At 34.4% G+C, this 26,741-nt stretch overlaps 1 protein-coding gene across 1 annotated transcript in view; it reads right to left on the reverse strand.

The window, feature by feature from the left end:
* The window catches only part of LOC133188477 (uncharacterized), a 101,595-nt gene that overhangs the window by 16,793 nt on the left and 58,061 nt on the right, over positions 1 to 26,741 (reverse strand). The window contains exons 5-6 of the mRNA XM_061323930.1: positions 10,621 to 10,710; positions 80 to 154 (exon numbers count right to left, since the gene is read on the reverse strand). Coding sequence (XP_061179914.1) covers positions 80 to 154; positions 10,621 to 10,710 — 165 coding nt within the window. The remainder of the gene's footprint in view (positions 1 to 79; positions 155 to 10,620; positions 10,711 to 26,741) is intronic.

Consider the following 26,741-nt stretch of genomic DNA (forward strand, 5'->3'; position numbering starts at 1 on the left):
TAACTGGACAAAATGTGATCAGGAAAGTTCACTTGAGCTTTCAGCTCAGGTAAACTAAATATGCATATGACTTTCTTACCAATCATTTCTTCGAATTCATTCCCTGAGATGTACCTTCTTTGTCCATACTGGTTACTTATGTCTTCTCTCTTTCCTTAATTAAAAACACTTCTTTTATAATATATATAGCAATTGCTTCAAAAAATATATCAATCTGAAATCATAAATTAAATAAAATAGTTACTATCAAATAATTAAACCTTAGTAGAGATATTTGCTTTTTATACCTGCTTGCTAATTACAATGTTAATCTGTTAATATTTGCAAGGGGGGGGGGGGGGGGGGGGGAGTTGTCCTGATTCTTTTTGATCAATAAAGTTTAAAACATCTACATGCATTAATTATGATAAATGAAACCATCTTTTTATTCTGAGGTTAATGGTCAACTGCTACAATACAATAACAGATATTAGATCAACATTTGATAATTAAGGCAAGCTATAAATTTTTATTACAGCTTTTAATATTAGCAATAAAACTTCTTATTATATATTTGTTATATAATGCAGTATTTTGGCATGATCGACTGATATGAACACAGTCATATGCCCTGTATCCTGTATCAATACCCTTTATTTCACCCTTTATCACACCTTTCCAGAACACCTTTGTACTTATCATGGAATACCTCAGATCTTTTCCTTTTTTAAATCAAATTTATTCAAATTGCAATTTTGGATATTTGGTATCATATTCCAAATATTAGTAACTTTTTTGTTGATTTATAATTATTCTAATTCTTATCACTGAATGTAATGCCTTTGGATAAAATGATGAAAAACAGAAATACTCAATCAAAAGATAAGTACACATTCAATTTCTATAAAATGTATTAACATATATATATATATATATATATATATATATATATATATATACACTACTTTGTTAAAACAATAGACTCAAATTTTTGGCCTTTAATACCGATAAATCGGAAGAGTACTGTTGTTTGTTTTATATATTTTAAACATCATTGGTACTTGAAGATTACCAATTTGTTTTTATTTTTTCTCAATTAAGCTTCACTAATTAATAATCAACGATAATTCCTCAAAAAATTCCGGAAATCATCTGGATTTTTTGGATTTTACAATCTTGCGCGTGCGTATTACATGCACGCTAAATCACGGTGTTCAAATCAGAGAAGACAAAATTAAGTAATTTGTACTAAGTAGACATATCTTTGATATTTTATAATTTTCTCTAATAAGAAATCATAAATATATATAAACAAAATATAAAGCAAACTTCCAATGAAATTTTACACGTATTTGTATTAATGTTTCTGAGTTTATCCATGCAAGTGTGATATTGTGGCCACGTGGGTAATCCTTCGCCATCTCGGAGACACATCTATTATATGTTATTTAATGTCTCTGGTCATCTCAACGGAGGCAAAAAGCTCATGATCGTAGGAGCAGTATTAATGTAGCTACCCGATTTTATTTTATCCTTCCGTTCTTTTATGCTTTTTTGAGAGGAAAGGGGGGGGGTACAACTCCAGCTAGAATCACATCTTAGTGAAGAAGGCATTCTTTTTCCGCCAAAAATTACAATAACATTATTTTCATTTCTTAACTTTGAAATAAATCGAAATAATTAAATAACGTCAATATAACCAATATTTTCAATTTGAAATGTGTCTAAATGATTGCAACTTGAGTTTGTTCGCCATGTTTACTATTGCCTTCACTGCAGAGATTTATAACTTCACCTCCAAAAATTTCTTTAACTTTAAAAAAAAAGTGGGTGAAATATGTAAATTATTGTTATTGATCTTCGGTACGTTATATAGAAGGGACAGCCTGTTCTTCTAAATATGTAAAGGTTGTTGTGGTAACTACGCTTGATAGGTAGTCTGAAGTCAGCCCTTGCGGCCCGTACACTTCATTCTATCAATGCTGCTAAAATATCGATTGTTTGTAAAATTTAATCCATGCATAGTAAATCTCAAAACTATGAGGTGGGACAAAATTAAGATCGTAAAAATATTTATTCAATGATGAAATGAATTATATTTAATCGTAGCAAACAAACTTATGTTTTATTAAATCGCCACAAGAAAAAATACACCAGCGTGAAAACAAGTTGTCTTCTTCAGAAGCCATGACAGTTCTCATGTGATGTAATCACTAAACAGATATATAAATGTTTATGAGGTATGTATTTTATTTTTGCTGCATTATTTACGTATGAAGTAAGGAAAATTCCCATATTCAGTTCAAGATCCGCTCCCAAATTCTCATTGGCTGTCCCAAAATAAAATCGGTAAAGGTCAGTAAACTTCAAAGTTTGCGGTAAACTCAAACTTTACTAAATATTTTGGAAAAAATTATGCTCTGAATAATAACATTAGAAACATTTATTTTAAAATGTTCCTGATTACATTGTATGATTTTAATTTAAAAAAAATGGAAATGATATTGTATGATCCAAAAAGAGTTGTACCCCACCCCCATCATTATTGCAGCAAGAAGTACCTTCAAATTCCTACTTTCCTACTTAGGATACCCTTGCTTGCCTTACCTAAGATAATGATAATTTATGTTTCCCATATATTTTATACTTAGTATAAACAAGAGGCCCATGGGCCACACCGCTCACCTGAGCAACTATGGTGATTTACTCTAACCCAAACAGCTTAAACAAATCAGAAATATCTGAACAAATTTAGTTTTTTATATTAAGTTTTTGATACATATTCTAACTTTGAGATTTTTCTCCAAAGATTTTCATATGTAAAATTTACAGTAAATATTCTGTTCCCCCCTCTTCCATTGTGGTTGAACCTATCATGACCCGTTGTGATCGTCATCATCAAATTTGAATGTACATTATATGAATTTACATTTCAGAAAACCTCTCTGGTCAAGTAGTTTTGGAAAAGAAAATTCATAAAAAAATTTCCTATAAATACTCCCATGGATACCCCTCCCCCATTGTGGCCCCACCGTACTCCCAGGGATCATGAAAGGTCATGATAAGATTTAAACGAAATTGAGAATGCTTCCACATAAGTTTCAACATTCCTGGCCAAAAGGTTCTTGAGAAGAAGATTTTTAAAGATTTTCCCTATATATTACTATATAAAATTTCAAACCCCCATTGAGGCCCCAACCTATCCCTGGGGGTCATGATTTTAACAATTTAGAATCTACACTACCTGAGGATGCTTCTACATAAGTTTCAACTTCCCTGGTCAAATGGTTCTTGAGAAGAATATCTTTAAAGATTTACCAAAAAATTTCAATATTTCTTAATTATCCCCCCTTGGCAAAGGGCGTGGTCCCTCATGTTAACAATTTTGAATCCCCTTCACATAAGGAATTGCTTTGTGTCAAGTTTGGTTGAAATTGGCTTAGTGGTTTTGGAGAAGAAGTCGAAAATGTGAAAAGTTTACAAACAGACAGACAGCTAGACAGACTGAAGACAGACAAAATGTGATCAGAAAAGCTCACTTGAGCTTTCAGCTCAGGTGAGCTAAAAAGTAAAACACATTACATTTGTTGAATTATAAAAAGATGAAAAAACTTTCAAATTGGTTACTACATGTAAAACTATTTATTTCGAATTTTCAATAACTATAACAGGTTTAAACACAACTGAAGCAAACATATTGTTTCCAAAAATTGAATCAAAATTATTCAAAAACCGAGGTTTTTGTTTTAATCAAATCGATTCAAAATATTATTAAATCAAGGATATTACATTAATTTTTATCAAAACAGACAGTCATGAGAGCATTTTCTTATATTATATACAAGTTGCTGTCCTTTAAAAAAGGACTGCAATACGTGGACCATATGCATGTGTTTCGAAACGAAATTCAAAGAAAATTTCTAGATTTAGTGTGTTTTAAAGGTGTAATTAAGTTTAATCTTTTTTTTCTAATTTTCATCATTATTTAAGTCTGCTTGATTAGGCTGTAATGATAAGAAAAAAATCATGACCTTGAAATGATATGAATATGAAATGTTGATCTAGGTATCTATCACAATTGTAATTTAGCCTTTAAAATTAACAACAGAATTAAAAGAGGCTTAAGCGTGCAGGTATCGTAATCTCCATTGGCGTATCCAGGGAAGGGGGGTTCAGGTGTTGGAACCCCCTTTATTTTTGCAAAAAGAGAAAGAGAGAGAGAATGTTTATTCTGTAATATATATATATATATATATATATATATATATATATATATATATATATATATATATATATATATATATATATATATATATATTAAATCTAGTATTTTCAATAAAGTATTAAGTACTTCAATCTCTGCCCTTTCTGTTTTGCTTATTGCTTCCTCCGTTTACCTTCACAATACCGGTCCCAGGCCTCGACCACCCACATTTAACATGAAATATTTCACTTTGATATCATCGGAAGATTCCAGCGAACGAACGTATGGCTATGCCATTTTTGGACCATCCTCTAAAGTAACTAACTTTAAGAAGTATGCATAAAAAGTAATGAAAGGGAGTATCCATAAGAGAATATTATCCTTTTACAAAAATTTTAATATTTCTTATGCAAAATTAATTGTCATGTACAAATTTTGCCTAAGAAATATCAAAATTTTTGTAAAGGACAATATTTATCTCCTTATATTATGGGGATATTTTAATCAATGAAGAGAAAGGTTCAAAATGTCCCATAGTAGATGGGGGAGGGGGGCTCACTTTTTCTTTAAAAAAATCTTTTGTTAGAATTTGAATATATAAGTTTCAATTTGTATTGGAAGCTCCCCGCACTTTTTGTTGCGGAAAGGTTCAAAATACAGAAAATCAAACATTTAAAAGAAATCAAAATGTACCAAAAAGTTAGACGAAGCCCCCCCCCAACCCCCCCCCCCCCCAATAGGATTTTAAAGGGTGGTGCACAGGTTGTTGATTTATTTATTTATTTCTGCTTGTCAACTCTTTTTGGAGGTTGCCCCCTTTGAAAACCGTTGCTATGGGCTTGAATGTAAGTGCCCGTGGTGTGACTTAGAACCCCCCCCCTTTACTAAAGGATCTCGAGTTATCTTAAACAATGCTAAGTTATCGATTAACTCGATCAATTTAAAAACACAAAAAAGATTTATTTTGTGTGTGTGTGGGTTTTTTTTCTCTGTCTCTTTTAAATAACGGAATGGTTAATATACAACACCTGCAATTGTAACTTCTCGGCAGAAGGTCTGGGAAGATGCGATTGATCTTATCGCACGTGTGTAGACCTAGGCTATTTGGTCTTGCAATCACAGGTGTGTGTACCGTTTGCTAATGACGCTTAGACTGGTGACGGTATTTGCTACAGACATGAAGAACTATACACCAGTTTCATAACATGTACAGTTTTTTTCTAGTGAAAATTGGAGTAAATTAAAAGTCGAATATTTTGGATATGGGGTAACCCATATCTCTTCTTGTTACAACGACCGTCAATGCATCCATTGACGAGTTCATTGGTTACTCTGAAAGGTGGCACAGGTATACCTTTCGTTAACATTTTCTACAATGATCTGCCTACTTTGAGTGATTGTACTTTCGTAGCAAAGTTGTTAAATTTTATTCCCGATTGGCCTATAGTTTTGTCATTTAACTGAAAAAAAATCGGGCTATTTCGATACATGTAATGCTTAACGGCTGGTACTTGACATCTGTACTAGATTTATACGGAAGTATCCTATCATTGGAAAGATAGATGGTACACATGTAGCACAGATCTGTAGTAAGCAGATTTTTTTTTGGATGTTTCTCCCTCTCCCCCACATGGAAAAATATTGCTACAGGCCTTTATCAAGCTATATTTAGATTGCTGCCTATCAAATTATTTTGCAAACCTTGATGCACAAAACTAATGCCGGTAAACATGGCAAAGACTATCTTTTTAAAAAACCTAGTGGTTTTAATTCAACATGTTCAAGCTGTTAAGCTATCTCTATAAGTTCTTCCTACTTATTTAAAATGCTTGTACCAGAGTTTAGTTTGTATATAAGGATATATGTATTAAAGAGAAATTCAGATCTTGGTTACGCCAAAGAATACATAAATACGATGTGCAGATTTTAGAAGCGAGGTTTGCCAATGATTGGCATATTCTAATTCGAATAGGGCGAATTGTTCTATGGGCAAGTTGTCTTAGAGGCGAACTCTCTAGCATCCTCGCGCATGTGTAGCCTGACGTAAGCCCATGGCATCCAGTTTAACTCCGCTAATATATTTTCTGCGTGGACCTCAGGGTCCACGCAATAAAGTACATTTGATATTCTTAATTTTTATTATGATCTCTTGAACAACCAGTATGTTTTTTCTTTTGGGGGGGGGGGGGGGTGTATTTGCAAGATAATCTGTTCTGCTTCACATCTGCTAAATTGTGTAGAAATACCAGTATAGCACATTTGTCCATTTTCATTTCTGCTTTTACAGATTATATACATGTCTATTATCTGTGTATATATAAACTATATGTATTAGCAGTGCTTAATAACTCTTTTATTGTTGAGGTCATATTTTGAACAAGTTGAGACCTGCAGTGTTAAAATTGTTACAAAAATTTTTACACATTTAGTTTAATAACTAATTGTGTAAAAATACCAGCTGAACAAATTTCTTCATTTTCATTTTCACTACTTTGCTTGATATGTATCAGCAGTGCTCAGCTCTTTGTTGTTGTCATATTTTCAATAAATATCCATAATTTCTTTTATTAAATTTGTTTGGAAAGGTGAAATTTATGTAAGCTCCGGCGTGATTTGAACTCATGACTTGATTTATAGCTAACTTTGGGTCAAACCCATTCTGCGCTACGCCGTTTTTGAAAAAAAAAGAAAAAAAAAAAACAAAACAGAATTATATTCACATTCATTGTTTATTTCAAAGTACCTTACAATATATGAATGTGTCGATGTATCTATTTTGTAAATGTCCGATATGCACATGGATGCATTCAAAACAATGTCAACCCGTGCACGCACAGGTCAAAGTCTAGTATATATATATATATATATATATATATATATATATATATATATATATATATATATATGAATTGTCAACATTTACTTCTCAAATATATAATGAAAACAATAGGCCTAAGGGCCACAACACTCACCCGAGTCACTTTGATTCTTGAGAAAATAATTTTTAAAGATTTTTTTCAATACTTTGTTTCCCTAATGTGGCCCCACCCTAACCAGGAGGGGGGGGGGGGGCATGTTTGAACAATTTATCCTCTATACTACATAAGAAAGCTTCCACTTAAGTTTCAGCTCTTCTGGCCCAGAGGTTCCTGAGAAGAAAATTTAAAAAGTTTTTTCCTTTATTTTTAATGTAAAACTTTGATTCTCTATTCTGGCCCCATCCTGACCCTGAGGGCCATGATTTGTACAACTTAGAATCTACAATACCTCAGAAAGCTTCCACATAATTTTTAGCTTTTCTGGTCCAATGGTTCTTGAGAAGAAGATTTTAAAAGATTTTTCTTATATATTTCATTGCAGTATTTTGATTCCCTATCATGGTCCCACCCTATCTTCAGCAGCCACGATTTGAACAATTTATAATCTACACTACATAAGAAATCTTCCACATAAGTCTCAGCTTTTCTGGCCTAGAGGTTCTTGAGAAGATTTTTTCTTTATATTATTATAATGTAAAACTTTTATTCCCTATTGTGGCCCTTAATGGTCACCTGAGTATAATACAACACTGGAAAGGATCCATAGAAGTATAAAACTAAATTAACTGAAAGACAAAGCAATGTTGCCCAAGAATTTCAAAAATCTGGTAAAAATACCCTTGCTTATTGTTATGTGCTGGACCCAGGTGATCTCCTTGGGATAGTACTTGGTTTTCCCAAGTCTTACAGGGACTGCTTCACTTATTACAATTGTGTACACTGTTTGCATCCTAGATACCCAGAAGCAAAGAAATAATTATATTTAATATATTTACATTGATATTATTGCATTTAGTTTGTTTGCTTAGTACTCAGGGCCAGAGGAGAAGATTTTCAAAGCATTAATGCATTTTTGCTAATTAATCAATAGAGCCCCACCCAATTCACAATTTTGGAAGAGGCACCCTTTCTCATTATAACTATTTATTTAGTTTGTTTAATTAATACCAAGGGGCAGAGGAGAAGATTTTCAAAGCATTGATTTATTTTCAGTATATAATAAATAAGCCCCCCCCCCCCCCCAAGGAACCCCCGATCCAGGGGCCATGAAATTAACAATTTTGGTAGAGGCACTCTTCGTCATTATAACTTTGTACTTAGTTCATTGGCTTGATACCCAGGAGCAGAGGAGATTTTTAAAGAATTAATGCATTTTCACTATATAATCATTAGAGCCCGCACTAACACCAGAACCACTGACCCAGGGGCCATGAAATTCACAATTTTGGAAGAGGCACTATTCCTCATCATAATTATGTACTTAATTCATTGGCTTAATATCCAGGAGCAGAGGAGAAGATTTTCAAAGAATTAATGCACTATGACTATATAATCATTAGAGCCTCGCCCTAACACCAGAAGCCCTGACCCAGGGGCCATGAAATTCACAATTATGGAAGAAGCACTCTTGTTCATCATAACTATGTACTTAGTTCATCAGCTAAATACCTAGGAGCAGAGGAAAAGATTTTTAAAGAATTAATGCATTTTCACTTTATTATCATTAGAGCCCCACCCTAGTGCCAGAACCCCTGACCCTGGGGCCATGCATAATTTCACAATTTTGGTAGAGGGCTCAATGCTTATTACAATCATGCTGCCAACAGTTTGACTGTTTGATGTCCAGGAGTAAAGAAGAAGATTTTTAAAGATTGCATTAATTTTGATGGTTTAGCCCCATCCCTCAGGTCCCGGGGGGCTATAAATTTCAAAATTTTTACTCTCCTTAATCTATTTATCTATAGATGCTTTATGCCAAAATTGGTTGAAATTGGTTCAGTTGTTCCAGAGAAGAAGCTAAAAATGTTCAAAAGTTCATGACGATTGACAACGAACGATGACAGATGAATACAGATAGCAATAGGTCACCTGAGTGACTCAGGTGACCTAAAAATCTACACTACCTAAGAAAGCTTCCATGTAACTTATAGATTTTCTGGTTCAATGGTACTTGAGACGAAGATTTTAACAGATTTTTCTTGTATATTTCAATGTAAATCTTTGATTCCCTATTGTGGCCCCATCACATCACGGGGGCCATGATTTAAAGAAGTCAGAATCTACACTACCTCAGGAAGTGTCCACATAAGTTTCAGCTTTCCTGGTCCAATGGTTCTTGGGAAAATAATTTTTACAGATTTTTTCTATATATTTCAATGTAAAATTTTAATTCCCTATTGTGGCTCCACCCTAACCCAGGGACCATGATTTGAATAATTTAGAATTTACACCACCTCAGAAAGCTTCCACGTAAGTTTTTTCTGGTTCAGTGGTTCTTGAGAAAAAGATTTTTTAATGACCCAACCCTATTTTTGCCTTTTCTCAATTATCTATCCTTGGAGGGGCGCTTGGCCCTTCATTTTAATAATTTGGAATATCCTTCACTCCGGAATTCAAAGCTTTGTACCAATTTTGGTAAAAATTGGCCCAGTGGTTTTTGAGAAGAAGTTGAAAATTTGAAAAGATTACAGATGGATGGACAGACAGACAGACGAACGAACACCGAGTGATCAAAAAAGCTCATTTGAGCTTTCAGCTCAGCTGAGCTAACAACAATACATGTACATGGCAAAATCAGTATCACATCCCATATCAACCCTCAATCAATTATAAATATCAGCCCTCGATCTGGCCGATATTGGAGTCAGGTTGAAATGGGATGTGATACTGATTTTGCAATGTATTATCGTCTACTTCATGATGAAAAATTTATGTCTCAGATCAAGAGAAAAAAGTCTTTTATTTTACAATCTATAAACACATGCATATGGTCCACATGTTGCAGTCCTTTTTGTGTAACTGTAGAGCAGAGCGGCACTTAGGGATCACTTCACCCGGTGTCTGTCTGTCTGTCACACCCTATATCTCGAGAACTGTAAGAGGTATGGACTTGATATTTTGCACATATATTGCTTGGCACCATGGCTTTTGTAAATTACCATGGTTACTGAACATGTGACCCTTGACCTACTATTCAAAACAATTCATAGCACCGATATACAGCATATTTTTGACATTTAAGTTAAGCCTGTGCTATTTAGCATGTGCACTATTTATCACAAGTCATTATGAAAAATACCAGCATTAAAATCCACTTGACCTACATTGCAAAAAATACCCGGGGCAGTTTAATTTAACTTTTGAATTTTGAGTTTTAAGAGGCAGGGTTTTGATAATTAGCATTAATACATGAGCTCCTGATACTGTACTTTGAAACTGTATCATATTCAGTTACTACACAAACTTATATTTAAATACTATGAAAATACATCGGGATCGGTATTCCAGAATGGATCATGTAGACTGATAATTGCAGTAAAGACAGACTGAAATCTTTTTTTTTGAGTAATGTTAGAAACATGTTGAGCTGATGATACAGTACTTTGAATAATAATGTACCTTGAAGTTCATTCAATCGTGAGGGTCCAGGTAGATCAATTTTCTGTATTCCTGGTTGGCCACCAAGGAATCTCACCAGGGAAGAGTAATCTAAGTAGGAATAACAAGAAAATGATTAATGTAGCTGAAAAAAATTACACTATTCATCTTTAAGGTCTTCCGTTTCCAACGGAAGACCTTCTACTGATTGTACTGATTAAGATTATTCTTTTTTTTTTTTTTCCTAGACGCCAACTTTGAAGCTTTATATCTTCCTCATTTCTGAACGGATTTTGTTCAAATTTTCAGAGCTTTTAGACTTTACAAAACACTCTCAGAATACTGTAATACAATTCGGAAATTACCTTCTGGTCACGAGTTATTCCCCTTTGATTGAAATTTTTATGCCTCTGGTTTCCAGACAAAGGCTCGGAAATTGTAATAATTTGAGCACAATACCATTTGAAATTGAAAAGAAGAAGCATTGAAGTTGTGCACATCGGTTTTTCTTTCTTGATTTTTGCATTAAAAATGGCGCTAGAGAGGGGTCAAAAGTTAGAACGCGGAAAACAGCAAAAAATTTGACATATTTTCCTTTATATCTTGAAAACTTGAAATATTTTGTTAAGACATGTAGAACAAAAGTTGTGCATAATTGCAAGGGCTTTTATATTATACTATTTAAAAGGGGCTGGCCCCTATGATTAGGGATCTTGGGCCCTTAAAAGTTTTTGCTTTATAACTCAAAAACGGTAAATATTTCGATCTGGATCTTGGGAACAAAATTGTTCTTTTACACCTTTTTGATCTAATGAAAATGTTGTTTTGTTCGAGTATACCATGGGTATTGCGTAATACGTATTAGAAAGCAGGCCAGGTAAACAGGTAACGTTTTTCATTCAGCAAGAAAATCAGACCTCTTCATGTGTATAACTTAAACAGACTTGCTATCAATAATATACCCTGCGGTATTTAATGTTAATTTTCCTTTTAATAAGGTTTAAAACGTGGTTTATGGTTCACTATTAAAGTATTTATTACAACTAGTCTTTCTTTTCTTCTTTTTTAAATTAGGTTAATAGTGTTCAAAAGCGGAGAATATTAAATCTATCTTTCTACGTTTATTATTACAACAAACTTTGTAAGTGATTCTAAACTGTATGCATTGAATAATTCACGATCATTAGCTGTATGCATATTACGGTCTCCATGTTCAGCTCGATGTTTAGTTATGTAACCCAACGCGCGAATCCCACGCTGTTGATCGAGGTCACCAGTGTACTAGCCACCTGTGGCCATAAACAAAGCTAGTATTTGTGATCGCGTATAATGTCAATTTTGCACAGAGAGCTATTAATTAATGGAAAGTTATGTTTTTAATTATATCGAATCAGTAAGATTACTTTACCGATCTTTTATAATCTTAATTCCAAACACTGGTGCATAAAAATCATTTTGAATTTTAATCGCTGTTTTTGTCTGTTCACGCAACAATACATTTAAAAAAAAGTATTGCTCTATCCCGTGTTATTGTATTTTAATTCATCTGCAATTGTAATTGAATGGGGGCTTCGGTAAATAATTGTAATTACTACGCATGCTACGCACATATTATTTTTACCATCACTCTTGTGAATGTCCATTTATTATTTATAGAATTAAATAAACATTAACATAAATAAAAATTCCTTCAAATATACATGTACTATAATTCAAGTCTTTGTAATATAGCAAACAGTTTCATCCATCTCTGCCGCTTTGTGTCTTTACGTGTTGTAGTCCAGTCCTCGTTTACATACACGTGGCCACAGAGAGCCGCGGGCACCTCGATGTTGAAATACATTGTTGCTCTACACCGCACAAACAACTAACGTGTACATGCAGTGTAGTAATTGGCAAAGATTGTTTGAAAAATATAAACTCGCATGTGTTCGCTACGAAGCATTCATTTTAAAATTTTATTTACATGTAGATACCTTATAAGAACAAAATAAAGTAAATGTATAACACCTAGAACAATGTTTAAAAATTAAAATACAAATATCGTGTGCTCGGAAGGGAAGATGGCTTGAAAGGGTGTGTCTGTGAATGCTTAGATCTAGCAACACACTTCGCAAAGTTAAGCATACTTGTGTCCAAATCCTTTAAAAGTGGGGGCAATCCCCAATCCTCGCACTCTTCCTTTTTGAATCTAAAAATATATACCATACTGAGAGTTGTATATAGAGCGGGAATGTTATTTTATTAGTCCTTAAAGGCACAACTTAAAAAATGACTTATAAATTTTTTTTTAGATAAGATTGTTTCGCGATACAGCTGTGATAAATCTTAGGAAATTCTAAAGTTATAACTTAGGCATATCTTAAGATAACTTAGGAAACGTTTTTGAAACAGGCATGTCAAACATTCAGTCAGATCTATTACGACGTCCATATTACCATATAAGAGAATGAAATTTTGTTTTGTATATAAAGTGGTTATTACAAATATGCGTGTTACAAAAATGTATGTTGAAATCTTCAAAAGCTATCGAATTATTTGCATACGTGTACTCGTACATATGAACATTGATCAACACTGATCAAGTGTATACCGGGACCCGGGATAGTCTTATTATAGCTCTTGCTTTGTCAAATCATTACTTTCATACCCCTTGCATTTAAGAAAAACAATGTTATAAAAAAATAATAATCTGACATATAACAAGTATACATGTAGCGTGTGCAATTTATTTGGCTAGGGGCATGTACACACGTGGTTCGAAACTGTAGGGGGCTAAAAATGCGGCCATAACTAGTATATTTTTGAGGTGTTATAAAAAACAAATAATACTCACAAAAGCTTATAAAATTGCCGTTCTATCGATACCTTATATGCCATGTTTCATCCACCAACAACGCCACGACATCGATGAGAAATACGTTTCTACACGGGCATTTTCTTCGAAAAGGATAGGAAGTTAATTAATTAAAATAATTAATTCTTTTAGTTAACGCATTATGTTTACCTCTTTATTTGTTGTATGCAATAAGTATAGACCTTACTAATAATGACTGTTTGGTTGTCACACCTGTGCATGTGTCGTGCGAGGTACAGCGGTAAGGTAAATTACCGAGAGTCGCGATGTGCGGGGTGATTCGGAATACCCTAAATGACTGTGGTCCATTGAAATTCTACTAGTAAATCAACCTCTAATCTAACATGGGCCCACATACTACGACTAAATTCGTTTCATGAATGAACTGGTTCTTAACAAATATATGTACAGTATACAATATCTTTTCTTTACATCTGTTTGTGTATTATTTTCAACCACAATCTGCAGTACATGTATAATTACACGAAATCCATGCACAACGGCGCTACACCTGTCAATCAAAATCACTCGATATTGTGAACTCAGTCTGGTGTTACGGCAGCATTTCCGAAGTGATTCAAAATATTCTATCGGCTAATTCTAATTTTTTGCGTTGAATAATAATATTTTGGAACAAAGTTGGAATTAAGGCTGGAGCTGCATGCTGTGAATTTATCACACCTGCAGTCTGCAGTCGTCCCTTCTTACATGTATATGAAGCATCTGTTGAGTAATGAATCAGAGAGCATAATATGCGGAACAAGTTTGATTGAGATTTTTACTTTTCCTTTAAGATAAAATGATTAATAACATAATTTATGCATCTAATAGATACATATAAATGTACATGTATAGCTTTTTAAAAACAAGAATCTGTAATTGAAAATGTGAAAGTGAAGAGTTTAGGTAATAGTTCTTAACCAAAATTTAATGACAGTTCATTCCTTCCTAGTCTCTATATAACTTTTAATTACGGCCGTGCCCTCTCCCCTTCAAAAGATGTCTAATACATGCTTTTAAGTTCTGTTTATGTATCAAGAAATTTCCACAGGTACTTGTGGACAGGATCCCCCCCCCAAATTCAACCCCAATGTTTGTTGGACATTTTTTTCCACAAATTATATTTATTACATTTATTCATCATGTGTACCATAGGAAAAAATCGAGTACAAGTACCTGTGGAAATTTCTATTTGCCCCCCCCCCCCCAAAAAAAAAACTGAAATTGTTTTCTACGGGCTTGACAACAGGTACTTGTGGACAGACCCCTCCCCCCCCCCCCCCCCCCGATATTCAACCCCGGGGCTTGTTGGACATTTTTTCCACAAATTATATTTATTGCACTTTCTCATCATGTGTACCATATGAAAAAATCGTGAAAACCCCAAAATAATCGTTCCACACAAAAAATGCCTCACTATGTATAGTTAAAACATTAATTTTTCATATTTCTTGATGAAATTAACATTAATAAAATCAACAAAAAATTAATACCGAATTACATATCACTTGAATTTATCATAAAGCAGAAAATCTGTTCTGCGGGCTTCAAGCCAGCTCAGGAACCTAAAGATGTCCTCATTTTCCAAGTCCAGTACAGAACGTAAATTAAATGAAATAAATCACACGATCACTGGGAAGAACTCAAAGAAAGAAGACTCTTGAGGAGAAGATATTTTGATTCGAATTATAGACTGAAATAAACCGATATTCTCTTTTTGCCACTAGTACTCTTTCCTGGTGCCCTGGGACTCTGAATGTAGGATCAGTATTTTTCTCGCAGGTCCGTTGTACGGATTGTAGGGGGGGGGGCAGACCTTCTGAAAATAGTCTTTTGTTGTAGTTTTAATATGTAAATTTTGATTTAGTTGCTGCTTGCACCCTCCCCACTCTTTGTTTCTCTACGGTCATACATAGGCGAAACCCAGCAAAAATGTAATGTAAAATTGAAAAACATTTTCTGTATATCTATACATCGAAAAATATAAAACAATTTTTTTTTTTATATTTCCTTTTTAAAACAACATAGATAATTATGCATAGCTAATTAAATACTGAATTAAATATTTATCTTTGCAGACAATATGCTCTGCGTTATGGAACATGATGTGAAAGCGTATCGTAATGCACCTTGTAATCCTTTGGATTTTCAGATTTAAGGCCAATGCGAAAACCCAAAGACGCCGACATTTTATTATGCTACTGTAATCGAAGATCCGGGGGGCATACAGTTTTTGTCCTGTCCACCTGTCTATTTGTCTGTTAGACTGTGTTAGCCTCTTTGTCCGCAAAAACTTTAACTATGCCCATAAAATTTGATTGGTTGGAACTACTGCTTTCATATTTCTTATGTGTATTCCTAGTAACAAGGACTTCCTTCAGGTACCAACATATTTGACCTCTTGACCTTGAACTTGGAGTTTGATCCTCTTTCGCAAAATTTTACCAAACTATAACCTTGGCCAAAACTTTTGAACAGTTGGTGCTATGGCTTTTATACTTCACATCTGTATCCCTTGTGATAAGTCTCCTCCTTGGGTATAAATATGTTTGACCATTTGACCTTGACTTGAAGTTTGACCAACTTTTAAACAACTTTAGCCTTGACAATAACTTTTGAATGACTAGTACTAGGGCTTTTATATTACATAGGTAATTTTCTTGTGACAAGGCCTGTCATTGTATACCTTTAATTTTGACCATTTTACCTTGACCTTTGAGTATGTCCTACTTTTGAAAAACTTTAACCTTGGTTTTAACTTTTGAACAGTTGGTGCTAAGGCTTTTTTAATACCACATGTGTATTCCTTGTAACAATTAAGACCTTCCCTCAAGTACAAACAAATATGATCCCTTGACCTTGGAGTTCGACCTTTTAAAGAAATTAACCTTGGCCATAACTTTTAAACTGTTGCTGCTGTGGCTTTCATACTAGTATATATTTCACAGTATATTCTTTGTTCAAGACCTTAATTTGGGTAATAACATTTTTTTTTATCTTTTGATCTTGACCATGGAGTTTGACTTGCATTTGAGAAACTTTTAACTTTTGCCATAAGATGCCATATGGGGGCATCAGTGTTTCAAAAATCACACGTTGTTCAGTATCCAAATCGGGCATAAAACATTTACAATGATCCTTTAAAGCAATGAGTTGAACCTAATAAATTACGACTATAGAAATTATGATAATTTATTTCGATGTATGGTCTAAAAAAACGTTTATTATACCTCTGTGAAAACTAGCTTACAAGTGAAAAATCACTAGTAAAATAGAATTTGATTGGCCGAGAAAATCACGTGTCAATCATGTTTGCCCTGCAACAAAACGTCGTGTTTCACGATTGTGACGTCACAATTAAACGAGTGAGGAGTTAGATCGTTTATAGCGACGCTGCTAACTTCGTTCGCGCGGTAACAACAACTAAAAATTCATCCCAAAAAATCACCTTAATTAATGGAATTGCATACAGATAGCAGATTAAACGTTCTTTGTTAAAATGTTTGCACTTTTCAAAATTCGTTTATGGAAATACAGCTAATATACGTCATGAGACGTCACAGTCTAGACGTTCCAAATGTCTCGTGCTGTTTGAAGAGGCGGATCTTAAAATTAAGTGAACAATGCACTCGCCCAGCGGTCGCACCGTCAACATATTATCGTTGATTGATTGTGTCGATTTAAATGTGTAAAAATGTAATGGTGTTTGAATGTTACTGGTGTGATCACACAAACTTGTCACGTAGGATTTTTTTTTAATGAAACGAGGCTATTGGTGTACCTGTAACTTACATATCTTTCATATCGTTCTCATCAAATGCATGTTTGCTTTATTCATTGGATCTCCTTTGTAATTCCAGCATTTTGGTTAATTCGGTATTATAAACAATTTATTGCATAATAGTGAGGGAGACATAAAGATTTCTTCGCAAATGAAAAATCATATTTCTCTCGGGCGTTGCCTTCGGGGAGTATGATTTTTCATGGGCGAAGAAATCTTCATGTTGCCCTCGGGGAATATGATTTTTTATGGGCGAAGAAATCTTCATGTCTCCCTCACTATCATGCAATAAATGCAAACTGTGAACTTGTCAAGTCCGAAACACACAAAAGGGTATCGCTGATATTATACAGAGTGTATCATTGCCTTGGTCAGGCCCATAGGAAGCAAATTCAGGGGGGGTTTTTTGAGGGGGGGGGGCACATCCATACATTTTCAGTTGACAGTTGAGGGGGCACTACTAACATAAATTTCCTGACAAGCAAAAAAAAAAAGGTCACCAACTACCAAAAATTCCTTGACAAGAAAAAAAAGGTTATCAGACGTTTTTATTGAGGTGACACAAGCTATAGTATCTATGTCTACTATAGTAATCTATATATCGGCAAAATTATTGGGGGGCACGCCCCCCCCCCTCCATCGGTTCCTACGGCCATGTTGATTAAATTTAGGGTCACTAAGGAAAGAATGTTTTGACTGGATGAATGGTCTGAAAGAACATGTGTTAACTTGTCGAGTCGGTAACACATAGATGGGGTTTGCTTATAACCAGAGTGTGTCATGGTTTGATGCAAGGTCATTTGAACGAGTTCAAGGTCATCAACGGAGAAACAACATTACTTAACTGTCTTTCTACTGGTGAGACATTGCAAGTTGATACCCCTTACAAGATTGCTTATAACCTTAGAATGTGGCATGACCTTGACTCAAGGTCACTTCTTCCTGTTCGCAGCTCCAACGGAAGACCTACTCGTTGCTTTGCAACGAGCTCTGCTCTAGTTATCTATAATTATTATAAATATAGCTGCACTGATTCAATTATCATTATTACATTTACTATGAAAACCCTTAACAGACTGACAATCACTTACAATTGAAGAATAATCTTGATTACTGTATTTTGAAAACATATTTGTAAGAGTGGCTTTTACAATTTTTCCCAAGAAAAAATCATTATGTCAAAAGCCACAGGTAAAGAAAACTCCAAATGGGCAAATGTTAAAACAAAGTTCCCCTAACACAACCTAATTTATTAGCTGAGTTAAAAAGTTCAGCATCTAGGCAGAGAAATTCTAAATATGCATGATTTTTTAATATACTCATAACAAGAGGCCCATGGGCCACATCGTTCACCTGAGCACATTGGCTAGGAAAAAAAGCAAAAATCAGTACAGTATTGAAAAGTTTACAGGGAGGGGGGGGGGGGGGGTGTTGAATTTTAAACTACCTGATGATGCTTTCATATCAATATAACAAATGGCTTTGTTGTTCTTGAGCAGCAGATTTTTTCCCATATATTCATTTGTAAAAATTTGATCCCCCATTGTGGCCCCACCCTACCCCCGGGGGCCCTCATTTGAACAAATTTCATTCTACACTACCCAAAGATGCCTCCATATCAATTTGACTAATCATGGCTTTTCTGTTCTTGAGAAAAAGACTTTTTCCTATATTTTCCTCCGTAAACTTTAATCCCCCGTTGTGGCCCCACCCTACCCCCGGGGGTCATGATTTGAACAAACTTGAATCTTCACTATCTGAGGATGCTTCCATATAAATATTACCAATCATGCCTTTGCTGTTCTTAAGAAGAAGATTTTTAAAGATATTTTCCTATATATATCTATGTAAAACTTGGATCCCCCATTGTGGCCCCACCCTACCCCCGGGGGTCATGATTTGAACAAACTTGAATCTACACTACCTGAGGATGCTTCCATATAAATATGACCAATCATGCCTTTGCTGTTCTTAAGAAGAAGATTTTTAAAGATATTTTCCTATATATATCTATGTAAAACTTGGATCCCCCATTGTGGCCCCACCCTACCCCCAGGGGCCATGATTTGAACAAACTTGAATCTACACTACCTGAGGATGCTTCCATATAAATATGACCGATCATGCCTTTGCTGTTCTTAAGAGGAAGATTTTTAAAGATATTTTCCTATATATTTCTATGTAAAACTTGGATCCCCCATTGTGGCCCCACCCTACCCCCGGGGGTCATGATTTGAACAAACTTGAATCTACACTACCTGAGGATGCTTCCATATAAATATGACCAATCGTGCCTTTGCTGTTCTTAAGAAGAAGATTTTTAAAGATATTTTCCTATATATATCTATGTAAAACTTGGATCCCCCATTGTGGCCCCACCCTACCCCCGGGGGTCATGATTTGAACAAAATTGAATCTACACTACCTGAGGATGTTTCCACATAAGTTTCATCTTTCCTGGCCCAGTGGTTCTTGAGAAGAAGTTTTTAAATGATGCCATTATTTTTTCACTAATTCCTAATTATCTCCCCTTGAAAGAGGGCGTGGCCCTTCATTTGAACAAACTTGAATCCCCTTTACCCAAGGATACTTTGTGGCAAGTTTGGTTGAATTTGGCCCAGTGGTTCTTGAGAAGAAGATGAAAATGTGAAAAGTTTACGACAACGACGACGACGACAGACAACGGACAAATTGTGATCAGAAAAGCTCACTTGAGCCTTTGGCTCAGGTGAGCTAAAAAGAGATTTTCTCAATAAATGTAAACCAGACATCCTTAATTTGTGCTGGATGAAAACTAAATCTCGAAATCCCCCCCCCCCTTCAAAAAAAACAATAACAACACACACACAGATCTAGAAATATGTCCACAGGATTATGATCGAATGCCCTGCTCAGTGTTTAAGTTTGACAAGCAAACAGAATTTCATCATCATTTACCAAAAAATATAACAAATGACCTCTTACAAAATCAAAGACATCAAGACCTGGTGCAACCCTTCAGTTAATTTTTGAAGTCAGTTTTTTCTCAAAATATTCTAAATTCGCTTGGATACATCTCTTGTGTCCATTCACTCACATACTAAAAAGCTTTTAAAAAATTCCAGGTCATAGCACGACTTGAATGACTTTTAATTTATTGCTAATCTAAGTTCACTTAGATTGCTCTAAACTTCACTGAGAGTTCCCTATTAATCTTGGAAAGAGGGCAAAAAAGTAAAGTGTGCAAGGGAAATCTTCTTCAAAAGACAGATGCTACTTTTTGCTGTCATTCATTCAGTCACTTCATTTTGACAGTTTGTTCATCTGTCCCTGAACTGCTTATGCCACTAAAATACTTCAGATCTGGACACAGTTTTTCTACCTCTGCTGGATTTGACACATTTAAAGCAGTAGGTGGAATGATGGGAGCTGGTTTATAAAATATTTGTTGTGGCATTGTACCAACCGCTAATGATGAATGCCGCTTAAGGATAGAAATATCATTAATCGTTGCAATTGCAACTCTTAATGCCATAAATTATTGCATTAATAGTTGACATTCTCATCCGCTAATGCTAAATCACCCCTCAATGAAAGAATTATATCATTAAGCAGTTGAAAATGTCAACTATTGATGCAATAATTTATAACATTAAGCATTGCATTGCAACAATAATGATATTTGTATCATTAGCGGCTTTTTATCATTAGTGGTTGCTACATGGCATGACGAGTGCTGATGATCATAACCATGCACCTAGTTTATCTTCTTTATATACAGGGGAAGAGAAAACAGATTTTTAAAGAATTTATGCATTTTCACTATATGATCAATAGAGCCTGACCCTAACACCAGAACCCATGACCCAGGGGCCACAAGATTCACAATTTTGGAACAGGCATCCTTCATCATCATAACCAAGTACTTAGTACATCGGCTTAATGCCCAGGAGCAGAGAAGAAGATTCTTAAAGAATTAATGCACTTTCACTACATAATCAATAGAGCCTCCCTCCTGCAGAACCCCTCACTATAATCAATAGAGCCCCCTCCTGCAGAAACCCTCACCCTTGGGCCACAAATTTCACAATTTTGGAAGAGGCATCCTTGATCATCATAACCATGCACCTAGTTTATCTTCTTTATATACAGGGGGAGAGAAGATTTTCAAAGAAATAATGCATTTTCACAACACAATCATTAGAGGCCTGCCCTAACACTGGAACCCCTGACCCAGAGGCCATGTTATTCACAATTTTAGAAGAGGCCTTTCTCCTCATCATAACTATATACTTAGTTAATCACCTTGATACCCAGGAGCAGAGGAGAAGATTTTCAAAGAATTAATGCATTTACACTTCATATAATTATTAGAGCCCGCCCTAACACCAGAAGCCCTGACCCAGGGGCCATGAAATTCACAATTTGGAAAAGGCAACCTTCCTCATCATAGCTATACATTTAGTTTGTTTGCTTAATACCAAGGAGCAGAGGAGAGGATTTTTAAAGAAATAATGCATTTTCACTATCTATTCAACAGAGCCCCACCCTAGCACCAGATCCCTTACAGAAAAAACCAATAGAAACTTATAAGAGTTTTATACTTCACTTATAAGCCACTTATAAGTCACCTCTAAGTTTTGAAATTTACTTATAAGTGTACTATAAGTCAAAGTAAGTATAAGTGAGAAACAGATTTTGTTATACTTCACTTATAAGTGAAGATTAGTCAAGTATCAGTGAATATTTCACTTATACTTCACTTATAAGTGAAGATCAGTATGGTAATGGCCAGAATAAGTGTGGACTTAGAATTTTTACACTATACTAGACTTCTCTTGAGTTGCATTGTGGGTATTCAAGCTAACCAATCAGAAACCTTGTCTCTGAAGAGATAAACAACAAGAATTTGAAACTAAGTTAGTCTCTGTGAAAGGATGTTGTTGGAGATTTCAAATTTATTTTGGGTATGCCTTTACATCAGGTTCAACAAGTAGGTTCTATTCACATTATCTTTTTATTTTAACTTCCTTTGCCTGAAATTTTGAATCAATTGATTCAGTTGCTTTCAGATTTCATAAATTTGAAGAAACCTCAAGGTCATTAAATCTTAATTGATTTCTTTTTTTCAAACATTTTTGTTTGTGAACTGAAATAATATATAAAGTTTGCATCATCAAAGAATGTCATATGAGAGGGATTTTTTTTCTCATAAAATGTTAACTTAATTATTTCATCTTAGGTGAAGATGCGTATGTATTAGGGATGTCAACGAGTACCCGGTTAACCGGGTACTCGATCGAACGTCCGAGTATCGAATACTAAAAATGGTACTCGGTTACTCAGATGTGTATTTTTTCTTATTTCAAAGTACATATTCTTATCAAAAACTTATCCAAACAAGAGGCCCAAGGGCCTTAACGGTCACCTGAGTATAATACAACAATTTAGAAGATCCATAGAGTATGAAATGAAAAGAAAGGTGAAGCTTTGTTGCCCAAAAGCAAGAAAAATAGGGTGATCAGGATCAACAAAATAATTAGTTTTATTAGTATTCATTAACAGTTCAAAAATTAGGTTCTAATCTGTTCCCCATTTATCACTCTCACCAGACAGTATAAAAACAAACTATCAGTGCTTCTGTACTCTTTTAATTCCTTGTTGAAATTGTTGCACTGTTACACTGGCTTCTCTTGGTCTTTGATGAACATTTAATAAGACAAGTTATTTTTGTCTCATTTTTAAGGTCTTCCGTTTCCAATGGAAGACCTTCTACTGATTCTGATGGTTAAGATTATTCTTATTATTCTTTTTTTTTTTTCCTAGACGCCAACTTTGAAGCTTCATATCTTCCTCATTTCTGAACGGATTTTGTTCAAATTTTCAGAGCTTTTAGACTTTGCAAAACACTCTCAGAATACTGTAATACAATTCGGAAATTACCTTCTGTTCATGAGTTATTCCCCTTTGATTGAAATTTTTATGCCTCTGGTTTCCAGACAAAGGCTCTGAGACTGTAATAATTGGAGCACAAAACCCTTTGAAATTGAAAAGAAGAAGCATTGAAGTTGTGCACATCGGTTTTTGTTTTTTGATTTTTGCATTAAAAATGGCGCTAGAGAGGGGTCAAAAGTTAGAACGCGGAAAAGAGCAAAAATTTTGACATATTTTCCTTTATATCTTTAAAACTAAAAATATTTTGTTAAAACATGTAGAATAAAAGTTGTGCATAATAGCAAGAGCTTTCATTTGATATCATTTAAAAGGGGCTGGCCCCTAAAATTAGGGATTTAGAGCCCTTGAAAATTTTCGCTTTATAACTCAAAAACGGTAAATATTTCGATATGGCTTTTGGAATTAAAGTTGTTCTTTAACACCTTATTGATCTCATACAAATGTTGTTTTGTTCGAGTATTGCGTAATATGTCGTAATATGTAGGTAAAAAGCAGGTCCCGTAAACAGGTAAGCGTTTTCATTCGGCAAGTAAATCGGAACTCTTCATGTGTATAACTTTAACAAACTTGCAATAAATTATATACCCTACTGTATTTAATGCTAATTTTCTTCTAAATAAGGTTTTAAACGTGTAACAGGGTATTATTTTAACTCGGAATAATTATTTCATTCGGAATATAAAGAATTGAAAAAAATAAGCAACTAAGTCTCCTTACATGTACTTGTAGCTCAGAAGAAAAAAAATGTTGCCTAATTCTCTGCATTTTGTGTGTAATACAGTATTGAGTGAAGATTTTGTTTATCTCTCTATAAATAATTTATTTTACTTCTTGTAATTATTTTTTTCTTTTTATTTGTTTGTTTGTTTATTGTTGTGTTTATTTATTTGTGTAAACAAGGTTGCTTGTAATGGCAGGGGTTAGATGAAAATTTTATGGGGTTAGTTGGCGCATGCCTAAAGGGGTTAGTCGCCGCTCAGCGGCGACTAACCCCTTTGAGCATGCGCCGGTTGAGATAGGTAAAAATCCTGTAGTTAATCCATATACAATGTGTATTCAGTCTGTATTGTTAATCAGTCCACGCGATGTACAAATTAAACGGTAATTAACACGGTAGAAGTATTTGTAACGTCATGCTGCGCTTAAAAATCCCAAGTATTCCGTTCTACAAATATCCATGAATGAAGACTACACATGCCGATATCCTAAAGAAATAACTCGCAGAGAACGAAAATACATACCAATGCATATTCATTACGATAACCGAAAACACTAACAAGTATTTTTACAGTCGTAACAACGATTAAATCCAACAAATAACCAGAGAAATGCGACGATGTCAACACTGCCAATACTGCAGACAACTCCTGTTCGACGTCACTTTTCGAAGTGCGACGTCACACGTACACTGTTTTCCCGAACTTTCTGTGGCAAAATGGCGTATAGGCATTGTATGTAATATAAGGTCTTCTGTCATCGTAGTACAACACACAAACTTTATTCCTTTAGCTTAAAGTTTTCCTTTACTTAGGTAATCAAATATCAGAAGAGGAGACGAAACTGGGGAATATTTAGTATAGAAAACAGGTTACAAAAATTTGAAGATCCATGATCCGCCCACTTGTTTCACCCCAGCTAAGAGGTGCATATTTAGTGTGCAAATCTCGAGTTTTCAAGTCGATGTGACGTCACACTCACAACCATAAAATCTAACGGGGAACAGACTGTGCTGAACATTGCTTGTATTATTAGACAGAAGATAAATACCATTTTGAAATTAATTTAAAGGAAAGAAAAATCGACAATAATTACATTTTAATCTTAAGAGACGAGATCAGTTGATTTTGAAAGGGGAGGGGGTGGTGGCAGATTCTGGGAATAAATGTTAAAAATAAGGGAGAAAAAAATAATCTGACCGTTTTTGCCTCCTCCCAAACATACATGAAATAAATTTTTGTTTGAGAGGTTAATTTTCTTTTCTTAACTTAAAATTGATTATCTGTCCCTGGACATGTTCGAAATGACCCCCCCCCCCCCGCTCCGTCAGAATCAAATGGTCGTCTTCTTAGTCGCAAATTATTTTTAAAAATCATCCCTGAAAAAAAAAGACATGGAATATCTCAATAATCAAAAAAAATATATATCATATTGAACATTATTTACATAATCCTTCCATTTCCAAGCCTTATACCCCACCCACCCCCCTTTTCAATCATTTTCAATTCAGTGATGGTTTTTATTACACGGAAGCAATAATATCATAAAGCACATATGAAATATTTTGATTTTATTATTTATTTATTAAAATCAGACCCGCCCTGAAGGAATCATCCAAAAAAAAAAGAGTGTAGTGACTAGTGGCTATTGCTGCTAAGAAACAATTACCAATTCTTGCAGAACATTTGAAGGCTCGATTCAGTGTAATAAAAAAAATGTGGCAGGGGCCGTGCCACCCCAACACCCAATAATTTTGCCAGTATGTTTTATACTATAGAAAAATAGCTATTTGATGCTTGTGCCTCTATTAAAAAAAGGGGTCTGATGGATTTAAAAAAAAAAAATTGTGCTTGTCAAGGAATTTTGGTAGCCCCCCCCCCCCCCCCCCCTGAAATTGCCTCCTACGGGCCTGAAAATTAGAAATAGCCCAGAGTAATTTATGGATGTACATACAAGTATATTACTGTATATGTTTAGATTACGGTTAAGCAGGGGAAAAAAAACAAACAAAGTCTTTGTTCTAAATACACTTCAAAAAGCATAAGTAATTCATACATTGCAGGTGATTGAAAATTTTAACTATTACGGTTCAAATTTAAGTTAAGCCTAGGTGAAATATTAGAGTTTTCGCAGACAGACAACTAAATGTAATAGAATGAAACACAGTCAGAACAAAAAATATACTGTATATGGTATATATGCGACCGATTTTTGTAATCCTCTACCAAATTCTGTGTTTCGTGGTCATTTTAGAAAAATATAATTTTTTTTTTTACATTTAATCACCATACACGCAAAATTTATATCCTGTAATTGTGTAAAATTTAATGACTCTCATTGAATTACATGTAAGTGTATAAAACATAAAATTTAAAAAAATCGCTAATACTTATGGAAGACCCCCCCCCCCCATGTTCAATGTGTTGTATATGTCAATCCATTGTTACGCTTGATTTTTTTTTTTGGTTTAAATTGGAGCAATTATAACATTTCTTGCAAACATTAGATGTCTTCAAGCCAATAATATTTTATTTCATTGTCAAATCCAGTAGAAGATTTGGGTTGTTGTGCATTTAGCTTAAAGAATAATTTTACGATTTATGAGATGTTCAACATTTTTTTTTTAAAACTTGGTGGCAGGTGGGCAATATTAATATATAGACATATACCGGTACATGGGCTACAGTTAATTTTCAGCTTTAACCATACATTTCTTTTTCAGGCACGATAGATAATACAAGAAGGTATATCTTTAAACTCAAATTGTTCGGATCATGCATGTTCTTTTCCGTTTTAAGCATGCTACGGAAAACGACAACGTGATCCAAAGTTCTATCATTTTATTACTAACCA

This window comes from Saccostrea echinata, unplaced genomic scaffold, assembly GCF_033153115.1.
Source record: "Saccostrea echinata isolate AGI-Se365-2 ecotype Australia unplaced genomic scaffold, CSIRO_AGI_Sech_v1 ptg000016l, whole genome shotgun sequence".
In the NCBI taxonomy this organism is placed as follows: domain Eukaryota; kingdom Metazoa; phylum Mollusca; class Bivalvia; order Ostreida; family Ostreidae; genus Saccostrea; species Saccostrea echinata.